Here is a 24,275-nt window from a genome sequence, read left to right on the forward strand (position 1 = left end):
CCTGAGGCACTTGAACGCAGTGGAGAATCTGACTAACTGACCAACATGTATCACAAGAAAAGAAAGAGTATCGGTAGGCCTGAGCAATATATTGATATTATATCAATATTGTGATATGACACTAGAAATTGTCACAGATTTTGGATATCGTAATATGGCATAAGTGTTGTCTTTTCCTGGTTTTAAGGGCTGTATTACAGTAAAGTGATGTCATTTTCTGAACTTACCAGACTGTTCTTTTATTTGCCTTTACCCACTTAGTCATTATATCCACATTACTGATGATTATTTATTAGCGATGCACCGATCCAGTACTGATATCGGATATCGGTCCGATACTGACTCAAATAGCTGGATCGGGTATCGGTGATAATGGGGCCGATCTTGGCTGATCTATTATCTACAAAAGGAAGACACACCAGCGGGGACCGTGGTGTTGTTAGACGCTTTTCTCCCACTGTAGCCGGGTTGCTGCCGTTGTTTCAGCATTGTGAAGCACCAGGCTTAGACAGTACAAAGTGTACGCTAACTTACAACTTTAATGCCGGCCTATGTGAAGTTATTTTGGAGGCTATCTTTAGTAAATGAATATCAGCTGTCCTGAGGAGGCAGCGTAGCCTCAATAAGACCAGCTATTGTAGCTAATCTTGCTAAGAGAAAACCAGTCGCGCGATCCGCGTGTAACGGCAAAACACCTAAATAAATCCAATATAACATATAACTTAACAAAATCCCCCGACTATCTACTTGATAACTGTGGGTGTCAAGGCAAGTGACTAATAAAAGTTTCCGTTTGATTATTTAGCAACGTCCGGCTCAGCTAACATTAACTTTACTTAGGCTCACTTTGGGTACTTTCCCCTCCGGGATTTCTTTCCTCAATTTGTTGTGTCACCATCACTCCGGCAACGCTGAGCTGAATCTGCTGACTCAATCCAGAAAATCCCATATTGTTTATATTTATTGTTTATTTTAAACAGATTAGCAGCAACACACACACACACGCTCCATTCAGTGAGTATATCCTTATAGCTGTCCTCTTTTTCAAAACAGTAACATTACGCGTATGTGTGTGTACTGCTCGCAGTAACACTGAATGTTAGCCTACGCATATAATATCAGTCTAGATAATGTCATATGTCTGGATTGCAGTCCAAAACAAGTGTTGACGGCTCACTGCAGCTAAATGTTAGCAACCCAAATCAGCTGTCTTGAACACACCCCATTCCTCCTGCAAACAAATGACTTTATGATTATATTATATAATTCTAAACAAAATTTTGTCTTACACAGTTAGAAAAACAAAGTCAAGCCTGATGTTCCTTCACACATAATGATCCCAATCTCTTCCACACAGTAAGGCGTACAGCTTAACAATTGAACACTGGTATCAGATCGGTACTTGGTATCAGCCGATACCCATAGCCCAGGTATCGGGACTGAAAAAGTTGGTTTGGTGCATCCCTACTGCCAACTGTTGGTTCTTCTTTTGTTTTTTCTTCTCTCTATACGTTTTTATACATTTTTATCATTTTTAAAGGGAATTTATATATATATATCTTTATCCTTTCCTTTGTTGCACTGCTGTGGGCTGGGAGGAACAGCATTATGGTTTTTTTGTACACAAGAAAATGTTTTTGATCAGCTGTCAAGAGATCATTACACAGTTTGGATGTGACCATCAGTACAACAGGCATGGAAACTAGCTAGACCACTGTGGTTGATGCATGGGTAATTTTCTGTAAATACAAACTGTGTCGAGTTTGTCTGATGAGTTTCTTGATAAGTGTCATGGAAATGACAAGTCATATACTGTATATTTGAAAGTCACAGTTACTCTTATTTCTTACCTAGTATTAGGCTTTTAAGAAGCGTCTCAACACAAGCTGTTAACAAGGAAAAGTTACCAGCTGAATCAATACCTCTGGCACAGTGGATTGCACTAGATAGTACAGGTGTTCATGATTTTGTGTCTACCCTCATTGTACTAAAGATTGCACTTAACAGCTTCATCAAGATTCATTTTTGCTGGTGATATTTCCATTTTTGTCATTCCAACAGCCTTCACAACTGATCACTGGTTGTCAAATATGTAAAAACAGCTACAGAGAGCAGGGCAACTCTAAATGTCTTACCAACTTGCTACACGTCATTTGCAGGAACATTTGGCTTTTCAAAGCAACCGCAACTAAACAATGGGATCTAGTGGAAAACAAAGTGCCCTCTTTATGCACCTACACTGAGCTATGTTTAAGTATCTGAACCTGAAATCTTCTGGAACCATTAAAAACCTTTCATAATTTCTTAAGAGGGGTTCATTCTCATCCTCCAGTAGTAACATCATTTTAATGTGACAGAAAAAAAGCCATGCAAAAACTGTCCTGGATCCACATTAAGGAGAAAGAGTGCAATTTGTTCAGTGTATGGGAACACAAAAGCGGTCAACTAGCCAAACTAGAATGACAACTTTTGTTTAAGTTATTAGGAAGTCTGACAAAAGATAAACTCGCCGTCATTGCCAACATGACACTTGCAAAAGGAGAGTGATGTTATAGTAAGTGATATTAAGCCATCAGTATACTTAACATTTTATCATTTTTATAAAGACCAAATATTCCAGTATTTGAGAAATGGACTAGAATGACAAAGAGGATTTTTTGAATAACTTAAGTGATTCAAGTCTAAAGTGCTTTGAGGCAGCTAATGGCTCCCCTAAGCTAGGAGTCTAATATCTATCTGCCCATTACGGCTGTGCCATATTGTGTCGCTCACCATAATATCGGTATAATTTTTTATGTGATTGAAAAACGAAAAAAATCATATCATGATAATGGCAATACTCCGACTTGTTGACTTAATGGCGTCGTACCGTTACCGCACAGCGACAACAAGCATGGCTGAAAGCAAAAGTAACATTGCTATTGGCTCCACGGTGGAGGAAGGGGAGCGACTTCAGTAGTGTGGACGTGGTTTGGTTACAAAAGATGAGATGTACAACAAACCACAGTAATATGTAAGAGTTGCAAAAAGACTTAAATAACCAAAAGGGGGCAATACAACAAATGTATATCACCACCTCAAGCAGAAGCACCCGGATGAGTACGAGAAGAGCCAAACATCCTGCGAGGAGTATTTCGTCATATCATCAAGAATACCATTATCGCAGAAATACCATGTTGTGATATTATTTTAGGGCCACATTGCAATATTACTTTTTGGCAAAACGGTACATGGTAGGGGTTGGCATTGCATAATTTGATGATGATGATGATGATGATAATAATGCACTGTATTTCTCAACCCCTTCTCTCCATATCACCACATTTATGGTTTCTTCACAGATTTTTCATGCATGGATTTTTAACTTTAACCTCCCTTCTCTCTATTCTTTCTATCTTACTATATTCTATGGTTTACTTTTTTCTTTTTGATGATCCTTATAGGGATCATATTCCAAAGCTTTTTCTATGATAATAGGACAACAAAGATTTGAATGTTGTTTTCCTTTTTGTAAAAATATAACACTGCAGGACCAGATAAACAGAAAACACAACAGTCCTACAATAAATAATACCTTTGTGAAAGTATGATAAAATGTATCCAGAATTATTTTGGACGGTCTTTCGATTATAATGTGAACACATTTCAATATAACGCAGTCTAATACAACAGCAACACGAGGTACAGCCTCAAATTGTACCATAAAACTGAGTAAACTCATAATTACATCTAACAACAATTAATTAATGACCCTTAATTACCTTTATAATTAAGAATCATTAGACCTTATTTATTATTTATTTATTGACGCCTTCATTGTAACGTTTATCAAGAAAACCACCATGATAGTTAATGTGTTGTTTTACTAGAAACATTAATGCACTCTTATTCAACGAAAATAAACAAGGTTAATTTAAGGGGGAGCATGTTTTTAATCCCATGTCTTATCTAGCCAATGCATTGGTTTTAAATTCAATTATCTATAAAATAATACTATGCCAAAAATAATTTAAAAAATGTGAATCATTTGACTCAAATCATGTGAATCTACTGAATCAACGCAACTTCTAGTCATCTTCATCTTCATTTTCATCTTCACTACCGTCCTGTGTGTGAGGCTGAGGCATGTCCTACATTTTCCTCTTATAACATTGGCCTGTTACTTTGACGACATTGCCTGTTTTACATGTGTTTGCAAGGCGTCTTAGAGATGGATCTGCTGTAAAAAGCGCAACGTAAATAAAGATAATTAATTCATTCATGAAGCCCATCAACATCTGTGTGGCGTATATGGAAAATGCAGCACTTTCAGTAGACTTTTTAATACTTAATGTGCAATCGTCAAGTTGCTGCCACCAGTGTTTTCCAATGTAGCTCTTTTAATGAGGATGTTCCATCTGTGCAATCACTGGAAATCTCCATGTGTTTTGTCAGTAATTATTTTGCTAATATTTGTCAAACACTGAAGACAACCCTCTGCTCTCTACTCAGCAGGACACCTCTCAGCTGAGCGTGCACACACACGCACACACTCATATAGCGCATGTGGGGGCGGGACTGATACAGACAGGCACGTTTCTCTATCATCATGCTTGCAATGTTTTGAGGCGGAGGCTAGAGGTCATAAATGTTCACGCATAGTTCATCACAACTTGTTAATCGAAACAATTTTGAAATCAAAACTTAATTTAATAAAGTAGCTGGCTGGACTTAAAAGAGTAGTTGGCTGTTTGACCGGCAGCCAGCACTAATGGAAAACTCTGGTGGTACTGCGTTGCATTACAGCTTACAAGAGTTCCTATTATTTCGGTTACTCCACTATTACTGTACGATAGTGTCTGTTGAAGTTATGACTTCTTATGTCGATTAGAAAGAGCCTTTTGTCATAGTTTAAATGTGAATGTGAGGGACACTGCTGGGGCGCAAGATAATTATACACAAAAGACTTGTTCTGACCAAACACTGCAGCGGTTGCAAACTTCCAGATGCAATCCCTATAGTTGTGCACAAAATCTGGAAGGATGCAGACTTAATGGCACAAGCTTGGGGGGAATAGCAAATGTTTTGCACAACTGACTCAAAGCCCTTTCCTAAAAAAAAAACTTGTGGGGACCCAGAAAAAGAAAAGTCTGAATCACAGGCATATACAGTATGGATGGCTAGCAGCAGTAGACAAATCTGGAGTCAACCCTACAAGAAAGTCTCCCACAAGGACAAAGTCAAAAAAAAAGTTAGCCACAATAAGCCTGCTCAAGCTGGCCTCCAGTTCTGCGTGGACCAAAGTGTTATCATACACAAACAAATACTGCCAGATGGTCCTCAACAGCTCATTAACATCGTGACAAGCATCCTCACAGTGACAGTTACTAGCATTAATGCACTGCAACAATGGCAAGTGTAAACAAACATCTGGGAACATAGAGGCAGATGCAAATGTGCTCTTCAGAAATAAATGAGGGAACATGAGCTAAATGTCCTGTAGGATTCAGGCATCTATAGCACACACATATAGTGTATCTTAACAGGCAGTACTTCAAAAATGTCTCATAAAGGTTTCTACTTTGTCAGACTTCCGTGCATGTGGTCACGCTGATAGTAGTCTGGCCTGTTGGTGCCTTCTGCTACTTAATATTCTTGCTCACAAGGACGCACAAACATATAAAAGCTTCGATCCTACTCATCAAGTTTGTGATGTGCATGTTGCACACATTTTGTTTTTGTCTCTATGTATCTATCTATTGTCTTTCATACTCAGCAAAGCTATTTGTGAAACAATTAGAGGTTCGAGACAAGCCCGCATTACCTATCATGGCAAAGGAGATAGTAACCTGACCTGATAGGTTTTAGCTATCAGGTTACAACACACTTCACTCATCTTGCAACATGTAAACTTCATCAAGTGCACGTGTTACTACGATGATAAATTCTTAATGAAGGCACTTGGCTAACCTGGGCCTGCTGGGTACACTTGAAATACCCATTTTTGAGATTCTCTTTAGAGAAATGCCAACCATTCTCCCTTTGCCAATAATAAAAAAAAAACATTATGAAGATATGCATAAGTTTCCATTAATATTTTATACTAAGCCAACAGGCCAAACAGAGTTAGTGGTAGAGTTAGAGGCAAACAAACTTCACCAATACAGTATGCAGCCCGGTATATTGTTTTCTGTTTTCAGTTCCAGCGAATAACACGCCTCATTTCCAGGAATTACCTCAAAAACTAAAAGCTCCTGCGGTTCCTTTTTTGTTTGCATTTCCATAAGAAACATAAGGATGAGGCAGATTTTAGTCTGATAAATGATTATAGAACAACACTGAAAACAACTTTAAGGTAATTATGTTTCAGTTTGTAAAATTTTAGAAAAACGTGAAAAAGGCAATCACAAGGGCCTAAAGCTGAAGCTGGAACTGATCAAACGGTTTCAGCACTAGTTACACAACATGAGTAGGTAAATGCATAACAAAAATCAAGCATGACATTTTTTTATCCAACTACTGACCTTCAGTACTGCAAATTGCAAACTTCAGACGCAAATAGAAGCCAAGAAAGTACTATTACTATTATCATGACTTTTTCATTTTAACTAACTTAAAAGGTAATACTTGACTTGGTAATACATCTGCACTGACGTCATATTCAACCAGTCTAAAAGATAAATTAGTATAAAGCAGTCTCAATGACCTGCTGTCCTGGTGTAAGAGCAATGTCGGCATGTGAGACTAATCAAGTCTACAGAAGTCCCAAACAAGGGCCAATCAAGAGGTCCACTTCCTGCTGCTGCATGTCCTACATTGCTCTCAGCTCTGGAATAACAGTTGACCTTTGACCTGGACATACATCACTGCAGACTGCTGTGGAATGTTTTCAGGGGAGGAAGTGGCTCTGGTTACTAAGGCAGGGCGGGGGGTGCACATCTCACACCACAATCAGTTTTATTAGCCAAGTATGCAAGCATACAAAGAATGTGTCTTGGCATTTGCTCCCACAAACGCAACATAGAAGAATAAAAATAGAACAAAAGGTATGAAATAAACAAAGTAATATTGAAATTAAATAAAAAAATAAATCTATTCAGAGATTAGAATAATAATAGTTGTGAAATGGGAAATAAAACTTGAAATTAAATATTGACTGTACAAAGGAAATATGGACTGTGCTACGGACAAAGAAATGAAGTAAATTACATATATGAAGGCGACAAAATAAGCAAAAATTAAATGTGACATGTGCAATGAATAATTTAATTATGTAACAGTGGAGGTTGAATGCAATGTGCAATGTTAAGTCCAGTTTGATGAAATATATGAAAGTGACAAGTGCAAGGATTGAATGAGGGATGTGTAATATAAAGTCCACTTTGATAACAGTACAATTCAGCTATTTAGTTGAAAAACAGCTTCTGGAAAGAAGAAGCTGGGTCTGCTGATGGAGGCTTTTATAATGGATCTCAGTCAAGGAAACCTGGTCCTGCGTTCAGCCTCATAGTGACTGTCCTACATGGAAGGGGAAGAAAAAAAAATAATAGCAAGATGTCCGCATCCCCCATGAAAGTAAACTATTAATCATTCATGTATGGGGGTAGGGGTCGAGTTTAGGCAAAAAGAGGCCTGGAGATTTCACTTGAGGCCCTCACTAAGTGTCAGAATGATGCCCTGTGTTTTGCCTGAAAGCAAACAAATAAATAATTAATGGGACCGCAGCGACAAGGCCAAGAACACCACTCCCTGCTTATTCACCCAGCCTTTTCACTCTTTCACAAAACCACCTTCAACCTTTCTCCAGAGAGAAGCTCCTCTCTAATTCTACGTCTGCCGATACACAGATATGTATTGACTCCACTGATGATTTGTTTCATAGGTTTCTTTGCACTCGTCTTAAAAAGGTATACTATGCAGGATTTTCCTGAAAAAAACCCAATGTATAGACAGACATACAGAAGTAATCCCTCTAAATCATTACTTATGACCCTCTAGAAGCGTGTGGCGGTGTATTTATCTGTAGAGACCCTGCCCTCTGCCTGTATTTTCTTATTATTTTGCTGTGTTCGGGATGCTTCTGGGCGTCAACCTTTGGTTAGTGGGTGTGTAACCCCCCACCCAATAACAGTGCACAGGGTGTGAGGTTGGGACTCGTAGCATAGCGACCAGGTTACATTGCTGTCTCAGTCTCTCTCCTCTGCTCTCTGTCTGTGTCATGGATGTATAAAGAGCTGCAGGTCTGAGCTACACACACACGCAGAACAGAGAGGCCACAGCGGACAGGATAAAGCTCTGCATTTACGCAATATCTGGCAATGCAGCACCTTCCCGCAGGGTTGTGCTGAGGTGTGGGCGTGTTTATTTGTGCTTTAGGACATTGCCGCTGTGAAACAATCAGAAAATAACATTTTATTTATCTGATTCACGGCTTTGTTCTCGCCAGCGCCACTCGCTCTCTTCATTCACTCTCTCACTCTCCTGCTCGCTGAGCCAGGGAGAAGGGGTCAACTTTGAATTCTGTGTGTTTACAAACACCAATCGCCAAATCCTGCATAGTATAACTTTAAATGTTTCTGTTTTAGTTTTTCCTGTGGAATGGTCAGTAGATGAGGAATCTGGAGGTCATTTTTGTTTCACAAACTCAAACTAGACAATTGGCCTCTGGGCTGACACGATTCCAGTAACAATGTGGTCACACTACATGACTTTCAAAGTCATCAGATCGCTGTACTGTTCAAACCACACCACCTTCTGTCTTGTAATCATGTATCTGAAAGTTGTGGTTTGTACATTACATGACTGATTGGCGACAAGGGGTCACGTATTACAAGATCTGTCACCAGAAGGAATCCCCGACAAGTCTGTCTTGTCTCCAAACTCTGCTTTGTCACAAAAACACAAACGAGATGACACGGGAAATGATGCGTTATCATGCACTTAAGTAACAGTAAATAGGTAAATAAATATTTATGCAATGAAAAGTAGGTAGCTGCCTACTCATACTGTGGTTCGGCAAGGACAACAAGGTTACAAATACTGAAAAGATTGTGTGTATGGCAATGTATTCTGATAGAAACTAGGGATACCTGAGGAAAGTTTCCCACCGGTTAATAAACTCATGACAACACCGGTGTTACCGGTTACATCGGACATTTTACAAGAGAAGATATTCGTCAATGACGCTCAATATCTTTTGAGTGCTTACTTTGATCTTTAAAGTTTGATTTTTAATTTAGATCTTCCCCTTAATTACGAGTTAGTGACGGCGGGCTTCAGATGCAGGGACGAGCCAGAGGATGACCGCCGCTTAGAACCAGAACCGGAGCAACCCGCCTGCCATCTGGAGAAAGACACACTGAGAGTAGGCAGAAAGAATTTCTGCCAAAAACAAGCACCAAGGCCTGGCGAGACATGAGAACAGCTGCTCGCTAACAGCTACGTGTGTTTACAATAGGGAGCAGGAGGGAGGACAGACGTCTCACTCCGCTACTCTGTGCTGCGACTCTGCTGCTGCGACTCTGCTGCTGCTGCAGATGTTCATGGAGCAGACACCTTCAGTTTATAATTGTAGCGTCCATCATCTGACTAAGTATTGATAACATACTTAGTATTTAACAAATCAGAGTGTTTTTTATTTGATGAACATAGGCGCTGATATGCGAAAATGAACTAAATGGGTTTTATTTCTATATAAAAAAAAAAAAAAAAAGCAAAATGATGGTGGGGGCGGTGGGCAAGTAATGTAAAAGTGTATGCCGGTATACCGTGTAACACAGGTAACACTGACTACCGTGGCAAGCCTAATAGAAACTATATTATTGTGCCCCCCCTTACAAATAGATGCATGATAAGACTGGGTTCAGAGAGCTGCTGTGGATGACAGCGGAGGAGTTTGCTCTGCTGTCATCACCCTGTGTCTGCCTCACACTCTCTCGTTGCTCGTCGCTGCCAGTCACACTGTTCACACTACAGGATTTGGACTCCCCAACAGGTCCAGATATTAAAAGGCTGATTTATAGTAGATCACAACACTTTCGAGTGTGTGTCACTTGACAGAAATGATGTATTTTTGACAGAGGAAAGTGTTGCTCAACACTTTCCTTTCATGTTGCACACCTGGAGAATTTTGTTATATCGCAGACATTGTCATATTTTGTTGCACAATGTGACTGGGTAGTGTTACTAATATTGCCATGGTGATTGTAGTTTTCATTGAATTTCCTTATTAATATTTTGGTCTGTAACTTTAAGTAACTCATAACATCCTTGTTTAATTAGTCCCAGTCGGTATGATAAAATTTTACTAATCAAGCCGGCTGCAAGATAGTGTCTGGTTACCATGGAGACGACTGAAACCTTTCACCGAAGCATAAATTAAAAACATTGTGCGACTCTTTAATTTCTGTTGAGAGACACTTATCAAGTGTTGAGCAACCTAACATAAAACAGCCTTTAGCCTGCTCGATATCTTCTGTGTGTACAATTGCACAATTTTTCACTTTTTACTCAGATTTCCACCTCTAAAACAGAGATTGCCAAACGAATTTGATGTGATAGCAGTCACAGCTTTTAGTTTTATTTACATTATTTTAATAATAAGTTACAAGGCAAGGTAACTTGTACTGTTTAGTTAGGCTGATAAAGCATGTTTGCAAAGTTAAATGTTTACATTATGTTATTTTATTTTTTTTATGTTACTAATGAACCCGCTGGTTTCTTCAGGCTTCAGTCATTATCAGGATACTCTTCAAACTGGCAGCATTATCAAATTATACTATATTGTGATAAATATCAATATTGATCAATATGGAAAAAATGATCCTGATCATATTTTTTGCCATATCGCCCAGGCCTATACGGCAACCACAATAAGCTCTCCCCACTTCTAAAAATTGTACATTGTGGAGTTGAGTACTGCCACATTAAATCATACAGAAATAATTTCTACACATATTAAGTGTGTGGCAGAGTCAACTATTCTAACTTTGTCCACCTTTTATCATATGTCATTGGTTTAATGACGCATTAATAGAATACCACTGAAACTTGTCTTTAAAAAAAAAACAACAAAAAAACCCCCCTAACAAATGCTGCCAAGGTTTCTATGGTAACACTCGAGCATTTCTTGGCCAGTGCACTGTACTTTTATTCTTGATGGTTCCAAATCCTAGTTTTGGATGCGTACCAATACAAAAGTAACAACTGGGGTCTGCCGGTTAAAACTCACACAAATAGCTTTGATCACAACAGAATTCATTGTTTCAAATAATCCATCACAAGATCGCAAACTTAAAGAAGTTCCCCTACTTATTATTACAAGTATGTGCTGTTTGAGCCAGTGAATCAGCACACCGACTGACTCATATAGACTTACCTATGACTCAGACAGATTTTAATCTGAAGAGTTTCACACCAGCTCTTTCAAGTTAAAACTTCCAGCTAGTTAGGATAAGGAAGCCAAACTCTATCAGGAATCGGGCAACATTTCTACTACTGCAGCACACACAACCCCCTTCTTCCTCTGTAGTCCCCCTTCCCCCACACACCCCTCTCTCACCAGGAGGTAGGTTCATGGCTTCTGGCTGAAATCTGGATAACAATACTGTCCTCAACACAACACTAGAACACACACACACACACACACACACTTAAAACTGGACTGTTGTGCTGGGCCATGTAAAACTAGAGCTAGCACTAACCACATGACAGTCCCAAGAACTATAACTCCAGGCTGTCTTTAATGTAGCTACATCCGCAGCATTTAACCATGTATTTCAATTGATAATATTTTGTATGTATGGTTGTAAAAGCCTTTGGTGACGCTGGTAAATATCTGAAAAGTTCGGACGAGGGTTTACTTCACCGAATAACATTACCTTTTCACAGAGACTGAATGTGCAATTTTTTCCAGAAGGGCATCCAGTTTTTGAAAATCCAGCAAATCGTTTGACTTGGCATGCATCTTGTAATCCATTTATGAACTCCACTAAACAGAAACAGAAACAGAAACCAAAAACCAAAGAGAGGGTAAAAAAGAACTAAGAGTTTGTTTTTCCTTTTCTCTCATCCGAAACACAGGAGAGATTTATTCTTCAGTCTCAGTATCCTAAAATCCCAGAGAACACGCTGAGTAATCCTTAGTGTAGTCCAAGTGGAGTTGAGAGTGGCTGTTCCAGGAAAAATGCCCCAGCCTGGAAACAGTGGGTCCTGGCGGGGAGGAGAGGCTGTGGAAGCCAACAGCCGGCAGGCTGTGTTAGCTGTGTGAACCGGTCCTCTCTCTACCCCATCCCCCTCTCAGTAGTACAACGGCCCAGTTGCCACAGGCTCTTCGCTCCATTGTGTGTCCTCTCCAGGGCCTCCCCAACTTAAATGGACACCAGCAGCAAGCGAGAGGTGAGCAAGGAGGAGAGGGGAAGGCGAGAGAGGAGAAAGAGGGCTCCTATAAGATCCAGGAGGAGCACTTTATACCTCTAGCTCGCTCTCTCTCCCTCTCCCTAGCACAAGCAGACCAGCATGCAGTTACTCAACAGTAAAAATGGCTCTGCTGCTTCCTCATTCAGCGGAGCCTCAGCCCACACACCCCTCCCTCCCTCCTACGTGCTTGCTCATTCAACCCCTCCTCTCTTTCCCCATCAATAGCTTGAGGTCCTTGCTCTCTCCTCTCTCTCTCTCTCTCACTCTGTTACACCTTCAACACCCCACCCCCTTCCTGTCTTTCCTCTGTCCATTTCATCATGCCCCACCCCCACTCACTCTCTTCCTTGAGAGTGATCTTGTATATGGCTTCCCCCACCAAATTAAGGGCTCCCTTATCTGCACTCCATCCTCTCCTTATATACAACTTGTAGAGGAAAAATGATCATTTAGTGAATAACCTTTGTATTAAGAGTGACTCTCTGTGTTATACTGTTTTGTAGAAAGCATGACTGGCTCCCTTTCCGCTGAACTTTACTCGAACCCCTGATACTATAAATGAACTGTATTTCTTAATACAATGCCTGATCTGTATACCACATTTAAGTACTAAATGATGTAAGGTTGAAATATTGCCTAGCTTGCACATTAACCTTTTTTTTTTTTTTTTTTTTTTTAAATCGGTCTGAGACAAGAGTATGCCTTCATTTGGGAAATGCCTTAATTAATCATTGATGTCTATCCCTTCATTGAATGTAATTATTGACTCTTTGTTCTTATGCATATAAAAACCCTGGTGAGGATGCACTCAGGATCGATTCCTCAGCCGTCACTGACTGTCACTTTGTTGGTTACGGTCCTTTTGCGCAAAAACAAAATAAATATACAAAGACAAATTTTTCTGTGTTATTCTCCATTATTCGGTCAACTTCCACCACACAACTCACATTCATATTCATACTGGACTACTCCAATACAAAACAGCTGCACAACAGTTTGTTTTTTTCTTGCAAACTGTTGAGAAGAAAACATCTGATATTGGGCCAGATCTATAAAACAAACTCTGCAGTCTAAGAAACACTAGCAGCTCTAAATCATTTAATTCAGGCACAGACCTTCATCAGTTTTACAGAAATTAACACTTGATCAATAAAGATCAAATCTACTGGAAAATATTTTTTTTGTCAGACATAAACCCACACCAGGTAAAAAGTAATTTTGTACCTCATCACCACAAAGTCATGAGCATATTCACTCATTGGTGTGAGTGCTGCGCCACCCACAACTTGCATGGAGGCAGAGGCTGCACTTTGTAGCGCTCAAGACGGCAGGTAAACTCATCTGAATAATGTAGTGCAGCATAACAGTCACCAGCAAGGGATGTGATGGATCACAGTGAGTATACAGTATGAGACAGAAACGGTTCAAAAGCATGAGACCACCCACTATGCCTTCCTGTAGAAAAGCAGCTGCCAGTAATTATGTTCATGACAGTATGGTGACAACACTGCAGCGGCGGCAGAAAGTTGAACTCATCAGTGGATTATTTCTAATACTTATCTGTGATGCTTTCCTGTACAGACAAATTGACTGTGGTTATACGTTTTAAGTTCAAGCAGATATCATCAAGAGTGATGACAGAATAATTCACACAATTAAAAATCAAGTTCTTAGGAGGCCAGGTTAATACAAGTTAATATTTTTTTTACCACCATTTCCAAAATACTGAAGTGCTCAAAGTAAATGCTGCCTCTTACGAAAAAAAGTATAAGCGCATTTTAAATTTGTGCATTAAAAAACAGTGGAACAGCCAGAAATGTGAAAAAAGTCATATTTTGATAAAAGTTCGTACGCTTGGCTGAGGTGGAAAAGTTGGTATGATAAAAAGAAAACGTGACAAAGTGCAATAGAAACAATCTTAGCAAAGAAATCATAATGTACAGTACCAGTCAAAAGATTCCTGTTCACTTGAATGAGAAAGCGTGTCCAAACTTTTGTCTGGTACTGTACATAAAGCATGTGACCGACATCAATCAAGCTTTGGCTTCACTGAAGAGATGAAAAATGCTGGTGTAACGTTCCTCAAACTAATACATAAAACATTCGTAAATGCCTTTTTCCCCTATCACCTTTTCCACATAGTTTTCTAATACTTGAGGTTTGACTAGCACTCTTTTAATTAAGTCATCTCATTGCACCCTCTTCTTCTGCAATAGTTTAACGGCACCAGACCGGAGAAATAGCTGTTTATCTTGAGTCCAACTCTTAATGTTTGCACATTAGTAGTGCATGGAAAAGCACATTAATTTACTTTTGCTTGCCAATTTTCTGGAAATTTAGTTAAAATTTGTGTTACAGTTGTATGGAAACTCAGCCAATAAGAGTTTACTCCCAGTTTACTCTGCACCAATATTCCAAGCTGAGGGCTTGGTTATAGAGGGCTGGTTATAGAGTTGATTGTCTGGTGTTGAGTGGATACTTCTTAAACCCTAAAATATTACATTTGAGTCTTGACCACAGTAGTATACCAAACGAACCACATCGCATGTCTCTGTACATAATATACGCTACCAAAGGCAAGCTGACCGCTGACCTCTCAATCAATCTTGAGTCTAATGTGCATGCAAACAGGCACACACCCACTGAGTTTCAAAATTAGTCATATGTCGAAACCCCAGGAGAACAGGTGAGTAAACAGCCAACCTGTGAAATGTATAACTTGTCAGGCGACTGGTGAGTGCAATGCACAATGTCTGATTTCCCAAATGAAACAAGCAGCAGCTCCTCTGTGCAGCAGCCAGACACCGACAGTGTCCTCACAGACCCAATTCCCTGTCCACGTGCCATATGCACCATTCCCAGAGACAATACAGCAGCTGCCAGAGTGACAAAGCTCCAACCTATAGCAATTCAGAGGAGGCCAAACCGATGGCCCTGTCACTGGAAGGGTGGTGGTGGTGGCGGCGGCGGGGGGGGGGGGGGGGGGGGTTGTATTCAGACATAAGGAGGCAGGGAGGGAGGGAGGGAAGGATGATGGCGAGAGGAAGGGGGGAAGTGAAGGACAGGGTTGCACATAGACTGGGGGTTGGGTCAGAACGAGAGGCAGCGGTACACACAGAGATGAGACTCAGCGAGAAAGTCTGAGCGTGCGTCCATTAATCATCAGAGCAGCCCAAACCTACAGGGACCCGGAGTAGAGAAAAGAGGGAACAGGCAATTTGCCAACTTGACATGGTATAGTATGCACTTGTGTACATTCAGCTACGCGTTGAGAAACAACAGAAAGAAGAATAGTGAAAGTAGTACTCAGTAGTAAAGATACACAAAGCCTATTTTTGTTGTATGAAAATAAACTGAATCTAGGAGAGAATTCTACTGCGGTTACACAACCTTGCTTTTTACTCCCACAAAATATCATTTAACAACCTAGAAACAGTAACCCAAGCATTTCTCACATCTTGTCCTCTCTTTTGCAATATATTGTACACTTGACATGTAGCAACAATCTTAATACTAGACAAGGGTTGCAACACACAAATTATTTTCATTATCGATTAATCTTCAGATTACTTTCTAAATTAATCGTTAAGTCTACAAAAACACAACTGACATTCAATTTATCAAATAATTGTTATGCTCCAGACTAGATCTGAGCAGCACAAGGTAAAAAAAAAATTGTGTCACCACTTAAGGAGTGTGCAATGCTTTGGATAACACTGTATAATAGCTATGCTTAAGTATTTAAAGGATGCTCAAATCCACCAGGCATGACTGGAATTGACTGAAAATCATAATATGCAAGTCAATCTATACTCCTTAGATTCACAGATGATCATATAATAGGTGAAACAAATATAGAGTCTAATATTAAAACAGTATTTTCACTGCCCAATCCATCATCTCCAATACACAGGCATTCACACAGGACATTTATGTTCACACAGGACGCTTATGTACCACATGAGTAAGTTTGTTGAATAACTGCACTGAGTAAAACCCTGGAAATATTCAGTCCATGTTCCAGAGTTGAGAAGCTTCCAGGTATTACTCAGCACATTTATTCAGCTAATGTCTAAACCCTGCTCCACAAGACATACTCCCTGCCTTGTGCCATGCAGTCTGGCACTGCTGACCATAGTGGAGTCAATATCTAGTCGGGTCCTAAAAAAATAACTGGCAATAGAGTGTAAATGTTTGTAATACAATAAATTTTTCAAGCTACTCTGTGATCATTCATAATGATATGCATGGGAGTGACACCTACTGAGAACTTTGAAGATAAGAAATTGAAATTGCGGCTTCCGGACGATGTAAAGGAATGTAAGAAGTTGCAATAAATATCAGCTTCCTGAAAATAGCCTATTGCTTTTGAAATGTGTAACTACCTTTTGGTGTGGGATAATTTTTTGAGTAATACTAAGCAATGTTTTGATTAAAACAACTGTGTATGGCAGACATCATTAGTAGGAAGTTATAATGTGACAAAGTGTTTGGCACAGGATTGTGAGATGTGACTGCCCTCAGCTGGAATTTATGCATAAATGTTTGCTCCACATAATGTTATGACAAATACTGTTGAAAATCTGCACAAAGCAATTGAAGAATATATCGTTAAAGGACCCCCCTCCCATCAAAAAAACACCCCACTATTCTTATTATCAATGTGTGATATTGGATGTCATATAGTTCTCAAAAATTTAATTTCAGCCATCACTTTTACAGTGATGCAGGAGCTTTCTGTAAAAGTGATTAAGGACAGGAACCAGTGATTGGTGTTAGATTGGCTCATTGTAATAACATAAAGGCCTTGATCAACATGGCCCTTAAAAGCAGAGCATTATTAACAGTAGTAATCGCAAATAAAAATATTCGTATTAGCTAAAACTGAAATAGAAATTATTGGTCATCACATGATGATTAAAAAAACAAACAAACATCTATACCAACATGCCACAGTATGAAAAAGATGCACTGTTTTCATGCGGCTGAAGAGAAATCAAAAAACCCAGGTTCAATAATATGGTTTTTGTAGTAGAAGCAGTAACATGGTTGTAGTATGTCTCATTCAAAGTGGTAAATAAAGCACACATTATATTATATGTATATATATATATACACACACACATACATACACACACTATAAGATTTTGTTTCCTAGCTCATTTCTTCTCAGACCACACGCTCCTTTTCATTCAGAGGTCATTCACAAGTAGGCCAAAGATGGTGTTACCATGGCAACTAAACCAGAGAGAGCAGAACCAAAAAAAGGAATAATAAAATGGAAAAGAAGGAAAAAAAACAACAGGACAAGAAAAGTGTGTTTGACATACAACATCATAATGATCACAATCTGTCAATCAAATATCACAGCCAGACTTAGTCAGATCTCAGACTGTAAGTTAAGCTGCATGCATGCATAGTTTCATTTTTAGAAACCGTGGAAATGTTTCAGGTAGTTGATTAGTTTCATGGAAAACCCATACATATCACACACTTTCATTTTGAGGCATGCGATTAATAGTTTTAGCTCCCTGTGATTTACTGCCTACCGGGTATCTGCAAGCACTTTGATCTAGTGGGTTTTCTTTATTTACAAACATACACTGTGCAGTTGATCAATTTCAACTGGCGTAAAATGATTAAAAGCTCAGCCCTCTGAGCTTTTTTCATTTACTGTTTATCTTGTAACTTTATGCCCTTTGACCTGATTCATCCTCTTTACTTACAAGGTAAACAGTGATAACAGCTTTTATAACTAACCAGTGACAAGTTAATCTCAAAACTGACCTGTAGCTATTATTAATATATACACAGCTCTAGGCAGCAAACTGACAAAACATTGTTTGAAGTAGACTGCAAAGAAAGGGCACAGGTAACTAGTAAATGTAATGTATGCCTAGAGCTTTAAACTGCACCAGTCTTTGTGCACCTTCAGGCAAAGAAGCCTATCCAAAACAAGCATGTGACTGCAGGTAGGCTAGTGTCAGTGCTGTATGTTATCATCACATTGACTTCCGTGTCTCTAGCTACGATAGCAGTAATCAACCATTAAAGGCAAAAACACGTAAAATTAGGAATCCTAGTGCAAAGACAACAGCAGAGCCAGTTTGCCAAGTAACGGGCCTCTGCATGAGTGATCTGTTTGAACACACCGGTCGGCTGAATGCCACTGCTTTGTCTATCATACCCAGCCATATTAGTCACATATGAACACTACAGAGCAAAAGACATCTGTCTAGGGAAGGGACTATTACCAGATGTGGTGAATACAACGCAAATTGCAGAGTAATAACTGCTGGCGAGGGAGCATCGTCGAGGAGCCAAGATCCTAACGTTAGGCCACGGGGCATAGATTATTGCCTGGATTTCGTAATGGACGTCAGTGGCACACACAGCAGAACTGGAAGCGCACGGGTATATAAAGGCATTTTCTTTCCAAGTTAATGGCAGCAAGGCTATGGGAAAAATGAATCCGACACTAGTATTTTGTGTTATCTGCTCCATTGACTGCATTCTCAGCAAACAGCCTCAGTCTGAGTGTGCGCCATCATCACCGTGACGGCGTCACCGTCTCACACAACACAAGACAGTCGACGAGCAAACTAGCAATAGATGCCGAACACGGTGGTCGCAACAGCATTTGGTGGGCTATTTGTAGCGTAATTGTGGCCAACAGTGAGTAAGCCGGGTACGGGATGTCAGATAGACACACAATGTAAGTGCGGTTATTGTGTCTTTTTTATAGACAACTGCCAACTAGCTTTAGCTCGCAAGCTAGCTATCCAGAACAGGCCGCCGATCAAATGAACGGTCTCCGTGGGCGCCGGACATTAGCTCTACCTGTTCAGCCTTTGCACCGCTGCCACCGTGTTTCTTGCTGTCTTCTCATACAGTTTACTGACTTTACATGACTAGCAGAATAACGTTTGAAACAACGGCGTTTACCTGGGTTTATCAGGTTGCCAGGGCGCGCGGGATCTTTCTCTCCGAGGATCCTGAACACCTCTCGTCGTCGATGACGTCACGCGTAGGTCTTTTCGTTGAGGACGTAAAAGAGCGCGTCACGGACTGCAACTTCAGCGGCAATTTAGGGGAGATCTGCCGGCAGGATCTGTCCGGGAGGATAACTTGCTAAAAACTTTAAATAAACACTACAGGACACTTGGTGACAGTGGAAATATAGCTGAAAGTGAAAAGTAATGTACTGCACTCTGCCAAAGTCACAGACCAAACTATTTAATTTCAGTTGTTATAATGTATGGTAGCAATAATAATAATCATAACCATAATTATAATCATGAACTTAATTTATATAGAACAATTCATGCATAAAATGCAAGAGAAAGTGCTTAACATAAGAGCAGATAATAATAGCATTTATTATAAAGCAATAAAAACAAGGAGAATAAAAAATAAGATAAAATTAAATTAAAACGACAGGATAAAACAAGGTAAAACAACCGTCATGTAAAAACACTTTAAGAGAAAGCAATGGTAAAAAGATGTATCTTCAGATTTTGTTCGAAGGTGCCAACAGATTTAGAGCCCCCTTAGACCCTCTGGCAGGCTGTTCCAGAGTTTTTATTAACAGTATTTGTCCTCACTGTTATTTTTCTGTCCTACCCATGAACAAACACGTTACAGCGTCCCAACAAAAGTTGTTCCCAACAGTATCAGTGGCCACTCTTTTTAGACCCCTTTGCCCCAAAAAGGTGAAAGATAACACACGTGACTGACTCAAGAGTGGCAATAATTTACCCAAACACGCTGTGGCTTTATTGCAGACTTATCTCTTTCTAATGAGATTAGATACAATCGTAGTTCCTAAGAGTTAAAGCCCCCCCCCCCCCCCCCCCCCCCCCCCCCCCCCCCTCCACTCAAAAATGTGTTTTTCTTCTTGTTTCTACAGTTGAATGTTTGAGCTTCACTGTACAGGATGATGTACAGTATGCGCAGAGTTTGACACTAGAAGGCTGTTTTCACATTCATCTGCTGAAAGTGGAAAGTTTCTCTGTGCTCACTGAAAATCTGATTTTAAGGGGTGGGGCCTACAAGCGTGATTTATGACATCACAACTAGTTTGGAGCCAATTCTTGTCCAATATTCAATTTAACACAAGTATGATGTGGAAACTTGAAGCCTCCAGTACACAAACACTGAGAATAAACTTTACAGTGAAGTAGGAGACATCTTGTGTCCAGCAGGAAAACCTTTGAGGTGAAATATATTTGTGTATTTTGAGATTAAAGATTTTTTAATGAGGGAGAAGGAGATGTAATATTAAGGATTTTAACAACATTTTATATACATCTTAAAACATGTCTGGGGGAAGAAGGGGTGGGGGGGGTCTCTAACGAAAATACAGAAGAAAATGGGTTTGGTAAAACCATTTAATATATCAGCACCACAAAGACATAATTTAATTTTTTTTCCCTAAGAGATACCATTCTCTGGACTGGCATTATTCTGGGGTTGTTGATGTTGTATTACGTAAGAGATTAGTAGAACGGGATCAGCAAAAAATTCAATGCAGGTAGATTATTGCAAGTATTCCCCAACTACCCACCGGAGAAAATTACAGCTGGAAAAATTCAATGGTTTGCAGCGCCACTCAGTGGACAACCACTGTCCAAGATATCTTTATTACACTAACGTCGGCTGCGATGCAAAAGTACGATTTAGATGTCGAGATACCCACATTTAATTTAACAAGATGTATTTTTTTTATTTGAACGAAATACCATGTGTCAGTCAAATTTAAATTGTGTTAAAATTATTTTTTTTTTTTTACACATAAACCCGGCGCATGCGTTGTGGCTTTCACGTGATTGGACCTTCGAGAAACCCGGAACTAGTGTGAAGGTCTTCGGTTGTGTGGCTGGAGTTTAGATAACATATTCCGGTTGTGGGTCTAAAGTCGATGTGAAAATGGGTGTTAAAATAGAGGTGTTTAGAGTAAGTAGCAGCAACTTGAAATCACTAGTCGTGGACGTTTGTTATGTATTTGTCTTATGGTTTAAATCCGCACAAGTCGGCCTAGGTTTCATGGTTTGATCCAGCTATCAATAAGCTAACAGTGGTCATGATGTAACTCACTAGCTGGTGTATTTGTTGTTGTTTTGGGCAGATGATGCTGTATTTGTCCTTTCCTGTGGCCATGTTCTGGGTCTCAAATCAAGCAGAGTACTTTGAAGAATACATAGTAAAGAGAAAGGTCAGTAATATGTAGTAATGCTGTTTTTTAAAAAATTTGAATATCACTTCACCTAGTGAAGTTTAGTTCTTCTTGTAATAACAAATGTCTGTTTCTCTGTACTACGCTGGCATCTTTTCTGATCCCCAGAGAGAGATCTTCCCCCCTGATGAGGGACTTCATGTAAGTATAATCCACATAGCTCATCTGTGTTTATGAAAGCCATAATTTCAATAAAAAAATAATCCACAAATGTTTGTGATAGTGACGCTACACTTGACACTCACTACCACAAACACTGGTGGTTTATTTTTTCAGACTCCACAATCATCTTGCTATTACCAGCACCTCATACTCTGCACCACAACTTACTTGTGTGTGAAAAGCTTTTCTTTTTGTTTTGTATTTTTCTCCATACAGTCTTTTATTGTTTCCTCAATTTATCACTCAGAAGTAAAGAGATAAATGGTGCAATCAAACCACACAGAAGCCATCAGAGCTCCACATTGTGATGCTGCTTTTTAATTTAATTTTAAGAAAGTCCAATCATGCTGATAGACCGTACTGTTTTCAATTAGAGTGTTTTTTAAATGGATTTATTGGGCTGATAATTAAGTATTTTTCCCCCACACTTTCTTCTCACGATTCTCCCCTGAAACCACAAATCAGTGTTGAGTAATTTCCCTGTGTCTTCATGCATCTTAGCTGATTTCCTTTTATGTCTTTTACTTAGTATAAAGATCTGAGGATGTAAACTGACTCAATGATCTGCTGATAATTGTGTTATGTTTATTTACAGAGGAAAGAGCTGGAGGACTTCAAAGAGCGAATGCGTGTTCGGAAGGAACAGCGGATATTAAAAGACATGTCTGTGCAGTCTGACAACTGAGGATTATGTGTTGACGTATAACTGTATAAATTCCCAGCACAACCCATGGAGAAGTATCCGGCAATGTTTTTTGGGCAAAAGAAAACTGGTTGGACTGGAGGAAGAGCACGACACACTGGAAATCTCTGCGAGTTTAACACATCCCAAGGGTTTACTGGGTGTTTTCCAGAGATTAATTATGCCAGTTGAATTTTCATGTGAGACTTTTTAAATGTCAGAATTTGCCTGATCATTTGAGTTGCTGTGATGTCAAAGTCATTAAATATTTTTTGAGTTAAATATCCAGTTGGATGTAATATAAGTATCATCTTAATTTTGTCGTGTACAGTGCCTATATACCCTTGGATTTGTTCATGTTTAGTCTCTTCATGGTATTATTATTGCATCACAGTGGAATGAAATTAGGCTTTTTTGACACTGATCAACAGAAAAAAAGAGCTTACTATCAAAGCCAGACTCAGCAAATCTTCATAAACTGATTTAAATTGAGTACAAATCTAAAACATAAACAAACTGCCTAACTTTAGAACAGGCACCTGTGACAGCAATTACTGCCTTGAGCCAACAGTATATAACAAGACCTCGGTAGCTTTTGCTTTATGTTCTAGTTTGTTGTCTCATTGGAGTGAAATGTTCCCTCAAATCGCAATTCACTTACTGCATCAGGTTGATCTATCTGTATTTAGCTGAATTCATTTTAACCGCTACCTTCACATGCCTTCCTGGTCCTGCTATAAATAGACATCCCTACAGCTTGACGCAACCACCACCGTCACCAGAAAAGCACTCTGCCCATGATAGCGCTTCTCTGGTGATGTCAGCGTTTGTTGCACATGAACCATAGCCTTAGTATGATGACTAAAGAGCTCATCTTTGTTGTCATTGGATCATAGCGACGTCTTCCATTTTGTCTCAGACACTTCCTCATGCCTTCTTGCGAACATTAGATCAGATACTGGGAATATTTGTTGACGCACTGCCTGTTCCTTTATGTTCATGAATTTTTGCACCTTGCAGATACCTATTTTTTACAAGCTAAAATCACTCGTCACACCTAGATTACACATAATAGATCAACTTGTGACATCCAAATACAATTGGCTGCACTAATTATGATTTAGCTGTGTTGGTTGTGTGACGCTTTGACATGAAATAATATTTCGTGTCAAAGCCCAATTACATCCATTTTGCTTTGTAATACTAAAGTAACTAGTTAAATGTATTCTTGTAGACTTGTCAGTTTAATGCTTTCTTTCACAAAGGCATTTGTTGGTTTTGTTTCACTTACTGTGATTTATTTATTCACTCATTGGATGTGGTTGTATCTGTATATGACGTTGTATCTTATGTTGTACACATTATGTGGCCACATCTGTAACCTCAGGTTACCAGAGGGTAGCTGGTTTGATCCTCTGGACTAATATTTTTGACAAGCCTTTAGCAAGGCATATCAGCCCCTACTGAACCTGTTTCTGATTGGCTGGTTGTTGTCAGACTGGGCAGCTCCACATTGTGTCAATGTGAGCATTTGTTCTCAGTAAACCTCCGCTGGGTTAATAAAGACAAAAACATAAGTTCTTGTTTAGAAAGTGCCACTTGTACCTGAGTCTTTTCCCTGACCCCATATATTCCTTAATGCTAAATCACATAAGAGGCTGCTTTTCACATAATTATATTACCAAATATGTAATTCATTATTACTGATTTTGCAACAACTTGAGCAATGGCATTGACTATCCATATTAAGTGTGACCCAAATGTACATCCTGGAACAAAGGCAACATAAAATACTGAAAT

At 39.4% G+C, this 24,275-nt stretch overlaps 2 protein-coding genes across 4 annotated transcripts in view; one reads left to right on the forward strand and one right to left on the reverse strand.

The window, feature by feature from the left end:
• Positions 1–19,428, reverse strand: part of brd4 (bromodomain containing 4) — a 35,343-nt gene extending 15,915 nt beyond the window's left edge. Inside the window, exon 1 of one of the 3 annotated variants that reach the window (XM_042392363.1) lies at positions 19,342–19,428. Coding sequence is in view for 2 of the 3 variants with exons in the window: in XM_042392362.1 (XP_042248296.1) it covers positions 11,859–11,956 (98 nt within the window). In the remaining variant the exon portion in view is untranslated. Of the gene's footprint in view, positions 1–11,858; positions 12,454–19,341 lie in introns of those variants that run through there. The other 2 variants (XM_042392362.1, XM_042392361.1) reach the window with 2 other exon arrangements.
• A 1,782-nt stretch (positions 19,429–21,210) lies between these two features.
• LOC121883914 (protein PET100 homolog, mitochondrial) lies at positions 21,211–22,757 on the forward strand. Its single transcript, XM_042392364.1, has 4 exons — positions 21,211–21,351; positions 21,524–21,610; positions 21,740–21,772; positions 22,389–22,757. Exons 1-4 carry the CDS (start codon positions 21,325–21,327, stop codon positions 22,476–22,478), a joined length of 237 nt encoding a protein of 78 aa, XP_042248298.1. The 5' UTR covers positions 21,211–21,324; the 3' UTR covers positions 22,479–22,757.
• Positions 22,758–24,275: the final 1,518 nt, after the last annotated feature.

The sequence above is a fragment of the Thunnus maccoyii genome, chromosome 18 (assembly GCF_910596095.1).
Source record: "Thunnus maccoyii chromosome 18, fThuMac1.1, whole genome shotgun sequence".
NCBI classification, from domain to species: domain Eukaryota; kingdom Metazoa; phylum Chordata; class Actinopteri; order Scombriformes; family Scombridae; genus Thunnus; species Thunnus maccoyii.

Bases quoted from the DNA above. Each gene is read 5' to 3' on its own strand.
- LOC121883914 (XM_042392364.1), top strand. From the start codon at position 21,325: ATGGGTGTTAAAATAGAGGTGTTTAGA. The intron at 21,352-21,523 runs GTAAGTAGCAGC...TGTTTTGGGCAG, and splicing joins TTAAAATAGAGGTGTTTAGA to ATGATGCTGTATTTGTCCTT. The intron at 21,773-22,388 runs GTAAGTATAATC...GTTTATTTACAG, and splicing joins CCCCTGATGAGGGACTTCAT to AGGAAAGAGCTGGAGGACTT.